This window comes from Asterias rubens, chromosome 12, assembly GCF_902459465.1.
Source record: "Asterias rubens chromosome 12, eAstRub1.3, whole genome shotgun sequence".
NCBI classification, from domain to species: Eukaryota; Metazoa; Echinodermata; class Asteroidea; order Forcipulatida; family Asteriidae; genus Asterias; species Asterias rubens.
In genome coordinates this window covers 9,758,061-9,768,881 of record NC_047073.1, presented here as the reverse complement: position 1 = coordinate 9,768,881, position 10,821 = coordinate 9,758,061, and the positions used below count along the sequence as shown (strand labels likewise).

The 10,821-nt window shown below is 38.7% G+C and overlaps 1 protein-coding gene across 1 annotated transcript; it reads left to right on the top strand.

The window, feature by feature from the left end:
- Positions 1 to 6,204: 6,204 nt before the first annotated feature.
- LOC117297315 (alpha-1,3/1,6-mannosyltransferase ALG2-like) lies at positions 6,205 to 10,389 on the top strand. Its single transcript, XM_033780280.1, has 5 exons — positions 6,205 to 6,503; positions 7,062 to 7,268; positions 7,749 to 7,893; positions 8,811 to 9,008; positions 9,800 to 10,389. The coding sequence occupies exons 1-5, from the start codon at positions 6,360 to 6,362 to the stop codon at positions 10,306 to 10,308; spliced, it is 1,203 nt and encodes a 400-aa protein (XP_033636171.1). The 5' UTR covers positions 6,205 to 6,359; the 3' UTR covers positions 10,309 to 10,389.
- Positions 10,390 to 10,821: the final 432 nt, after the last annotated feature.

Here is a 10,821-nt window from a genome sequence, read left to right as displayed (position 1 = left end):
AAACCATAGTATAGTGTATGCAAGAGGCTCCCATACCAGATCAGACACAAGGTATTGCAACAATTACCGAATTAGTACACTCCCCATAAACAGCAAGCCGTTTAGTTACCTAAAATGTAAGATAGTTATAGGCATGTACATGCAGTTATGTGTACATTATACAGGAACTAATCCTTCCTCCATACAAAGACATTGCACACATGCAATGCAATCAACCTTTTAGTACTTCAAATAATGTTATCACATTATTTTGAGATGACAACGATGTTTTGAAAGGGAATTTATACACATTTATTTCGACTTGAATGATATGTTGAAAACAAATCTACTTGTGGTGGATAATTTTCTTGCATGAGAATGTTTTCTCATGTTTACCAATTTTTTTTCTCAACATTTAACTCTATAAATCCCTTGAGGTAATGGAAATTTATATAGCGCCTATCCATGTAAACATGCTCCTGCGCGCTGATCATTACTCACTTTAACTCAGTCTAACAAAATCCTACACCGTATGCTAACTCGACACCTAAATCATTGTTGGGTCTAAACTATTGTTCATGTAAAGCGCATTAGCTTACTCACTCTAAAAACTCTGAATTCTGGATTACTGGTCCCAGAGGGGCATTTCAGGGTCAGGCTGCTGTCCCAGAAAATGGTTGTACAATATGATGTTTTAACCCGAGTTATGTGTCATATTGACCCATATCTGGGTCAGTTTGACCCATTTCTGGGTCATGACTGACCTGGAAATGGGTCATATCCAAGGGGATCCTGATCCGGCTAAAAACTGACCCGGATGTTTTTAAAGTGTTGTACAATTCTAGGTCAAAAAGGGTGCAAGAATTATTTGGATTATGGGGTAGTTTAGGATTTTAACAAATCATTTGCTGAGTGCTGCTGAGTGCTGACTTCCATAATTTGTTGGGGTAAAATAATGCACTATCATGCTAGCAGTTGGGCATGAAACACAGCAGGTAATTGTGCTACTGTGGTTAAAATGGGCTGTTAGTTGTTATTTCGCAGAATCTGTGCACAAAGTGAAAACGAAAATCGGAAGGCGTTTCCTTCCTCTATAGATCTATATGTCAATGGTTTAAACAATGTTACCCGTCATTACATAACATATCAAGTTGTAAATAATAAAAAGTCTCTTGACATGGCCATGTTCGTCAAATATTCACAACAAATAAAAACAATCTGTTTAAAAGGGCTACTTCAATGTAAAGACAACACAAAACCACTTTTTAAGAAAATCACATTACGTAAAAAGTGAATGTTTTTCGTAAGTTTGTGTTCAGTTGGAGGAAATCACATGACATGGTTCTCTTTTAATCTCTGCTTACACCGTTACAGAGAACTTTGTGTTTTATCAATGCCGATAAGTATGTGCTTCATTACGGTATGGTGCCGTTAGAAGTGCAGATTTCCGCGGTAAAGCAAAGCCATGCAATTGGACCCAGACTGCTCACACTTCCCTAAACGATGCATTAGGTCCTCAGCTATATCAAATTTTGCAGAACGGTATTATTTAACTGTGGCACTAAACACTGTATTAACTATCAAACCACGGAGAAATTTTTTTGTTGTCTATGCTCAACATCATCACAAATCTAAAGTTTAGGACACTCGCGAGCTTTAATAGCTGGGAACCACACTTGCAGTCAGATATAAAATACACAATCCCCTCCAATGGATTTCATTAAGTCAATAAATGGCGGTTTCTATTGACCCTAATCTTTATTCGATGGTTTCAAAGTGCAATCCTGGAGTGACATTGTGGCATTGCCTCTTCCCAAAGCACTGATATAATTCTAATCAAGTGAACACCATACACAACCATTGATGAATATTATCACAAAACAAATAAAATACTACCCCCCCCCCCGAACTATGCATCACATAACACTGAAATAAAGTATACTACACAATTGGGATGTACGGTGTATATGATGGGTTGAAACAGTGGAGCAAAATCCATTTCCAGAGTAAACGTCACATTCCATGGTCTCCATCTTCCAATAACAAACCTTCTCTTCTCTACTGCTGAAATCTCATCGTGACGTGCTGACATTCTGACATTAAAAGTAACTGCATTTACAATGTCCAATACTGCCAAACTAATTCACAATCTATTGCCTAAATACAAGGTATTTAAAATGTACTTGTGTTGTACAGGTTTTGTGGGGGCACATTCACAGTTGACCCGGGGGGAGGGGGGGGGGGGAGTGGAATGTCAACTATCATCTGCCCGGAGCAATAGGGGTCTTGGGTTCAAATCCCAATGAGGACCATTTGTTTTTCTCTCTCAATCCATGTTTAAACTATCAACGATGAGAGAGTTAGACCACTTGATGACATGAAATAGTATTGGATAAACCATTCACTATTGGTTTTAAGACCACCTAGTAATAGTTATGTTACCGGGGTTAGATTAACCTAAATGAGCAGGTTTCAGTTCCATCCATATTCCACCAACATAATATTTATTAACCAAGATAAGGTTGAAAAGGGGGTGATATGTTAAAGGTTGCTCTTGGAGTCTTAGCCCAAATATTAATCAAGAAAATCACATTGGCTTAAATCAATTGGATTATCTTAACACAATTTCGGTCACTAATTGTTCCTCAAACCACACCCACGAATCTCAGTCGATGCTGTCATGGTTTAGCTGACTCAAGCGCAAGCAACTAATAATGGCTTATTTACTTTTGATTTAAAGACACTGGACAATTAATATTCTTTATCCCCGATGCAAATTAATTCAACATCTTAAAACCAGTTTAACTAATCCCTTACTCGTAATCGGGTTTTGCAATACCAGACAAAACTTCATGCAAGCAACCACGTACTCTCCAAAGCTTCATCAATCTAAAAGAACAACAATAACCTGCAAGCGTGGTTTACTCCATGGTTATATCCAAACCGGTTTAACGGTAAACCGTATTCAGTTTGTTGCACTAACCGCGTATTCTCAAAACTCCAAGACCGTTTGTGTATCACACAACCATCTCAATGGAAATGCTGAATGAAATAAAATCCAAAGCATGTTCTCTCGCATCAAACCCAAAATACACTCAAGATCAAGATGCCTCACTGTGAACAAAATAATAACAAACTATAACGAAATCATCCATGAAAGATTTTACTCGAGTACCTACACCTGTTCTGAAATTGCCGTGAAGTAGGCCTAGTGAACACGCGACAGCCAGACACGCAGACTTATTGAAAAATAAGTCTGAATTGTGTTTTTTAAAATTTGACCCATGCAGTTGTATTACTTTAAATCGCACATACTTATTTAATTTTTATTTTGTTCTGTGGGATTTGGACCTCAATTTGTTTTGAAAATCGTTCAAAGCAGGCCAAGGAAAATCCATGCAAATAGACAAATAATTTTTAATTTAGTTTTTTATTTCTTAGAATTTACAGAAGACCAAAACTGTTTTGTTTAATTACTTAGACCAATGCATTGTATTAAATAATCGCATCCCTACTGATTTGTTATTTTATTTTGTGGTATTTAGAACAGATGTTATCAGAGTAAAATCTTTCAAAGCATGCCAACAACAATATTTTCAAAACTTACTGAAGTCGGCGTGATCCGAGCTGCCCGACTTGCTGGATTTCCCTTTGGACATATCGCTGCCGGAATCCCGCGTCACACGGAAGCGTATCTGAGGTAGGTAGAAAGAGGTATATCCGATTTTGGGGTTATATAAATCCAAGACGTAGATAGGAGAAGCTCACTCAGTGAGAGTGAGAGGGAAAATGATCACTTTGATTATACTCCAAGATGAAGAAGAGACGAGCTTGGTGATGCTACACTTAATATATATATATTTTTTTTCTACTGGTGGGAGACATCCGAGACGGACCACACCGTGGGTAAATCGCAGCGGGACAGCGGGGCTGTCACCAGGGGTAGAATCACGGTGAACGCTCGGTGTAAAACACACTCGACACCCAGCGCACACCCAGCCCGTATATCAATAATGAAGGGGGCCACCACCACCACGTCAAAAGGGATCCTCGTAAAAACTAGTTGACTGACATCCAACTTTCCCCTCCAATAAACTTTGAAAGAAAAGCATACAAACCTTGTCTATAACCGACATGGCTGATATACATATGAATAGCCAACTACTCCAATTCAAGGCGCGTACTCTACACGATCCAAGATAGCGCACGAATTGACACGGGGGCTAGAGAGCTATTATTATTGTTGTGTGATCATCAATGTACCAACGCACGAGTACGTGTACACAGATCTCCTCCACATGCCGACCGCACTGCCTGCCTAAGCACGGTTTCCCTCCTACCCCTGTACACACCAGATCATCAAAGATTATGATTGGCCGAGTCACTATTTCCCCGGGTTAACCAAACTCCCAGAAGGCTCTGAATGCCGACGACAGTTTCCCCAAACTATTTTAATGTTCTTCCTTCAGACCTCGATGACAGAGTCAGAGGTTACGAGTGTTTAGAAACGAGGAAGATACTGAAAATAATCATAATTGGGTCGACCGGTTTATAAATCATCCGACGGCCAAGAATGTGGATGTGTAAAAAAAATATATAAAAAAAATGTGTTTAAGCGATGTTATTCAGAATGAGGGCGCTGTTTCACTTACCTAAACACATTCCCATCTCTCTCAAAAATAAATGAGGCTGTTCACGGAAGATTATTTTCATGGAGGTTTCTTATTACTCCTAGAGAAGCAATGTAAAACCCTAAGCTGATATTCTCCAGCAAATCTTTAGTTACATACAAAACCTAAGACAAGACAGGACCACAACGAAAATTCTCCCACAGTCATGAACAAAAAAGCCCTAATGCAATTCAAGCTATTCCCAACATCAAAGTCAACATTAATTTCCACTTCTACTCCTCCGCCACAAAATCGGCATCCACACTAAAACGGTCAGGAAGGAGTTCTACCCTTGTTTTGCTATTAAGAAATTGTGTAAAATAAAAGCACAAACTAAAGCCAATTTAGACGCATGCGGAATCAAACTTACCATCTTGCAAGGATCTTTCCAGTCAAAGCTCGAACTTTAACCCAAGTTAAGAATGAGGCCGTATAAAGGACAGCGACCCTCTCAAGAGATGGTGAAGTCAAACAGCTAAAAAGCAGATAGAAAACCGGAACATTTCAGTCGAAGAAAACTACTTAGCTTGTGGTGAGCAGTGAAAATGCTACCGTATTGGGGCCCCAGCACGCCCTGATGTGTGTGTTCAAGCTCTAGAGCGTACTATTTGCTGAACTTATTCGCAGTGATGTAATTACATGTAGTGGTAAAAGTCAATGTAAAAACCACCCGCATCTTCGGAAGGTATTTTATGTTATTATGATCAACTGTCATAAAAGTGGTATCCCAGGCAGACTGCTCGTCAACTGGTTAGTCAAGCTTGTCTGCCCTTTATTATTTCTGCAACACAGCCAAGACAGGTCAGATTATTTGCTTATTAAAGGCAGTGGACACTATTGGTAATTACTCAATAATAGTTATTATCATAAAACCTTTCTTGGTGACGGGTAATGGGGAGAGGTTGATGGTATCAAATATTGTGAGAAACAGCTTCCTCTGAAGTGCCATAGTTTTCGAGAAAGAAGTAATTGTCCGCGAATTTGTGTTCGATACCTCAGATTTAGAACTTGAGGTCTCGAAATCAACCATTTAAACGCACACAACTTCGTAGGACAAGGGTGTTTTCTTCTTTCATTATTATCTCGCAACTTTGATGACCAATTGAGCTCAAATTTTCACAGGTTTGTTATTTCGTATGCATTATGTTGTGATACACTAACTGTGAAGGCTAGTCTTTGACAATTACCAATAGTGTCCACTGCCTTTAATGCTTTGAAAAAAAAGAGAATTTGTTTTCGCAGTTTCCAAATCAATGAAGGACGAGACTGATGCTTTTTCCCCTTTGTTGGCATAAATGAAATAGTTTCTATAATTCTGACTTGGATTGTCATTGCTAATGATAACTGTTCCAGAGAACTATTCAGGGAATTTCGGAGGTTTGATGTCTGGTGATCTATGCTGTGATGAAGCTTATCAAAAAAAATCGAACCTTCACACTTGTTTTTTTTTAATGGCAATTTTTTTTTTATTACATGTTTTTCACGATGATTAATTTCACACAAGAGAGGGCGGTGTTCACTTTGCTGCACATCATGACCTTTGACATTGTAAATATTGCCAACATCGACTGCAAAGTGATTGTTCCCGAAGTCTTCCTGTTTTTCCTTAATTTAATGATGCAATAATCGAATAGCATTGATAAACTTTGGAGAGAGTGTACTTGAGAAGAAAGTACGTATTTTAAGTGGGCTAAAACCTCAATTCACACGATGGTGAAGGTAGTTTTCGTGCATCCAGATTTAGGTATCGGTGGAGCGGAGAGGCTGGTGGTCGATGCCGCCCTTGCGCTGCAATCTCGGGGCCACTCGGTGAACATACTCACGGCGCATCACGACCCCGGACACTGTTTCAAGGTAACCTACACTACATGAATGTAGTTTTATACTATATAGAATAGAAAGCACTTAGGCTTATTCGAACTTTAAGCTGCTGAGTGAAAGTAACAGTGATTTCATTGCAGCTTGTTGCTTTTAATTTATTCATCCTTTTTTAAAGTTAATTTAATTTATTTAAGCATATTTATTGATTTGAAAAGGAATAGTGAGGGTTACGCCCACTATATTATATTTATAATAAGTAAATTTTTTACTTTTCTCAAAAATAAGTTCGGCAATTCATCTTGGAAAACCAAGAACTGTTAGAAAAAAATAAATCAAGCTGCCAATAGGGACGCCAGGCTGTAGTTTACACATAACTGTACTAGGTTTTATTCGTTTTTTTTGTTATGAATCGAACAGACCCAACGCACCATGATCATGATAGTTACTGCACCGGTGCATCAGCATTGTGACAGTACTTGGACACGGATTTCACCCATAATCCTTGGCATGCCGATCATTTACATTGGGACGTGCACATGGGTTATTTGTTATATCTTGGTTTTATTTTCTTTTAACTGATTTTCATTGCAGGAAACCAGTGATGGCACATTGGATGTCAAGGCAGTTGGTGATTGGTTACCGAGGAGCATCTTTGGTCGATGTTACGCCCTTTGCGCATACATCCGAATGATGTATGTAGCATTGTACTTGGTGTTCTTCAGCGGATTGGTCTATGATGTCGTCTTTTGTGATCAGATTTCAGCTTGCATTCCTTTCCTCAAACTGAAGCGAACTAAGGTATTACGAAGGATTCGTGATGGCAGGATTCAGTTTAAATGCAGCAGGGTTCTTCCCATGCATTAAGCTAGCATATCTGACCGATACGCGTGTATTGCGGCAATATGCGTAAATTTCGGCCGATACTCAAAAAAAAATTTTTATTTAGGGCTTACTATATTTTTTATATTTTATAATTTAATAAATAAAAAACATCACAAGAAAACCAGCACAGTAGGGCTTTTACAACCTAGATAAACACCTATTAGAAACTATTCCGATGACCTTGTTTCAATTCAGCATCCTTCAGCCAAACATCCACACATTTGGCTCAAGAATGCCCCCCCCCCAGTATTTGTTTCAAGGTCTTGACACTTATTAAACATATTCTATGCTTTCTTCTGGTGTAACTCACTCCCTCATACAAAACCAAAAAGCATAAATGGTTAAGAACCCGAAGAGATTATTGAGCAACTGGAATTTCTTTTTGTAACGTATCAGGTGCTTTTCTACTGTCACTTTCCTGACCAACTTCTGACGAAGCGAGCAACGTTCCTGAAGCGTCTTTACAGAGGGCCCATTGATTGGCTGGAGGAGAAGACTACAGGGATGGCCCACTGTGTACTCGTCAACAGCAGTTTTACAGGTAAAGGTTAAATGCAATCCATTGGGAATGGCAACCACCATTACCCTAGTCTCAGTCTTTAGTAAGGGAATAAAAAGTATTTATCATCATAAAACCTTTTATTACAAGAAATGGGGAGAGATAGATGGTATAAAACATTGTGAGAAACGGCTCCCTCTGAAGTGACGTAGTTTTTGAGAAAGAGGTTAATTTCCACGAATTTGATTTCGAGATCTCAAGTTTTGAAATCAAGCATCAGAAAGCATACAAATTCGTGTGACAAGGTTTTTTAAAATTTCATTATTATCTCGCAAATTCGACGACCGATTGAGCTCAAATTTTCACTGGTTTGTTATTTTATGCATATGTTGAGATACACCAACTTTGAAGACCAGTCTTTGACAAATACCAATAGTGTCCACTGTCTTTAATCACCCCCAAGTGACATGCTCTCCACCAATAGTAATAGCAAAGCTGTCTAAGGGTATTTATGAATGTAAAGGCAATGTCCGAATTGGATTGCCCTGTCATACATTGAAAGGTATGGTACATTTTTGGTAACTGTAAAAACAATAAGACCAGTATCCTCACTTGGTGAATTCCAACGTATACACAAAATAATATACCTGTGAACATTTGGGCTCAATTGGTCATCAAAGCTCAAAGAATATAGAGAAGAAAAACAACACCCGTGTTGCATAGAATTGCGTGCTTTCAGTTCAGAAGCACGAGACTGAAGCCTTTCTCAGATTCACATGTCAGTATAAAAACTTAACTCTTTCTCTTAAACTCCATTACTTCAAAGGGGGGCATTTCTACCAAGGTTTCATAATATCAGCAGGTCTCCATTGCATAACCTTTTGTTTGGCAACAGTCGTAGCTGCCAATCCAGATATGGCCTAACAAAATTCAATATCCATTTCTTTTCAACCTTATAGCTGAAACTTTTGCTAAGACATTTCCCTCGTTGAGTCACATCACACCAGACGTTCTCTACCCCTCTCTCAACTTCGCTGCTTTTGACAAGAAAGTCGAGCCCCTTGGTGACCTGCTCCCAAAGAACACAGACGTCCTCTTTTTGTCCATCAACAGATTTGAGAGAAAGAAGAATCTTGGTTTGGCAGTTGAGGCCCTCGGTGAGTTAAAAATATACAACAAATCCTTTGAATCTCTGTTCTTCGATTTCATCATCATCATCATCATCATTCAGGATGTGTTCATCCTGTGTATGATGTAGCCCTCATTTAAATGCCATTCATTTCTACTTCTTGCAGTTCTGGTCCATGTTGTTCCTGCATATACTCCGATGTCAACTCTCCATCTTCTTCTCTGTCTACCTCTTTTAATTTTCCAGTGTAAGATGTAGCCCTCCTTATGTAGACGCCATCCATTTCAATTTCTTTCAGCTTTGGTCCATGTTGTTCCTGCATATACTCCGATGTCATCTCTCCATCTTCTTCTCTGTCTACCTCTTTTCCTTTTCCAGTATTCTTTTTGTCCATCTGTTCTCATTTCTTCGGGCAGTGTGTCCAGCCCATCTCCATTTAGCTTGTTTTATTGTCCTTATGGTCTTTAATTCCTGTGCATTTAATCTTTTCTCTAATTGAGATTGTAGCATTGCCTCTCCATTGCTCTTTGTGCTGTTTATGTTATAAAATGTTCCTACTTTTTTAAATGGCCAAGTATCATGGCTGCCCTTCAATAATCAATCAAAAGACTGCATCATTTACAGGTCTGGTCTTAATAATAATAATAATAATATGGATTTATAATGCGCACTTTTCCAGAAAACCGATCAAGGCGCCTACACAAAATGAAAACATCAAATTAACAGGAACTTGTGTATGTCAAAGTTAAGAACAACAGCAAGTCAAAATAATTTTTTAATTCCACCGACTTTAAAGCATTTTCACTTCTTTCTTCACAGGAAAGCTCCTTGAAAACCCTGCTCAAGTCAAAAGAAAAGTTCATCTTCTTATGGCTGGTGGCTACGACGATCGAGTCACAGAGAACCGTGAACATTATTTGGAACTCCGTCAGCTTACAGAAAAGCTCAAGCTCAATGACCGTGTGACTTTCAAACTCTCGTTCAGCGATGCCGAAAAACTCACCCTACTCAGTAATTGCACTTGTCTACTGTACACTCCCAGCAACGAACATTTTGGGATTGTTCCGATCGAGGCAATGTACATGAGTCGGCCAGTCATTGCAGTAAACAGCGGCGGGCCGTTGGAAACAGTAGTCCACGAGAAAACTGGATTCCTGTGTGAGCCTGAAGCGCAGAGTTTCGCTGACTCCATGCGGGAGTTTGTGACAAAGAAGAACTTGTCCGATAAATACGGAAAGGCCGGGCATTCTAGGGTCGTTAGTAGTTTCTCTTTCAAAGCATTCGGGAACAAACTGGATAGAATTGTCAAGAAACTTCGGAAGTCATAGTGTAAAAGATATGCTTGTTGATTGAGAACCTGTGATTTTTCATGATATATCATGTAAAATTAAATAGCGCTTGATAACTTTTATACTGCTTGCTGTTGAACAATCAGTTGACTCCTATTAATTGCCTAACTACAAACACAAGCTTCAAATCAAAGGTATTTCAAACACAACAATTATTTACAAGAGTTAAACCATTGTTTTAATTTTCATACATTAAAAACGCAACTAAAAAATTCATTATACAATGTACAGATTTCGTGACAATGAAATTTAGTCAATGATTTGTGTTTTTCGTTTGTCAATAACCTAAGCAAGTCTAGCACTTATTTAAACATTGGGACCCGATAAAGTTTGAAAGTTTGTTTTCTTCATGCCTTAAAGCCATTGGACCCTTTCGGTAAACAGTATTGTCCAAGGCCCACACTTCGTGTATCACAACTTATATATAAAATAACAAACCTGTGAAAATTCAGGGCTCAATCGGTCATCGGAGTCGGGAGAAAATAACGGGAA

Excerpts from the sequence above, each read along its gene's own strand:
- LOC117297315 (XM_033780280.1), top strand. The coding sequence starts at position 6,360 with ATGGTGAAGGTAGTTTTCGTGCATCCAGATTTAGGTATCGGTGGAGCG. Across the intron at positions 7,269-7,748 it reads TCAAACTGAAGCGAACTAAG|GTGCTTTTCTACTGTCACTT; the intron begins GTATTACGAAGG and ends GTAACGTATCAG. Across the intron at positions 7,894-8,810 it reads CGTCAACAGCAGTTTTACAG|CTGAAACTTTTGCTAAGACA; the intron begins GTAAAGGTTAAA and ends TCAACCTTATAG.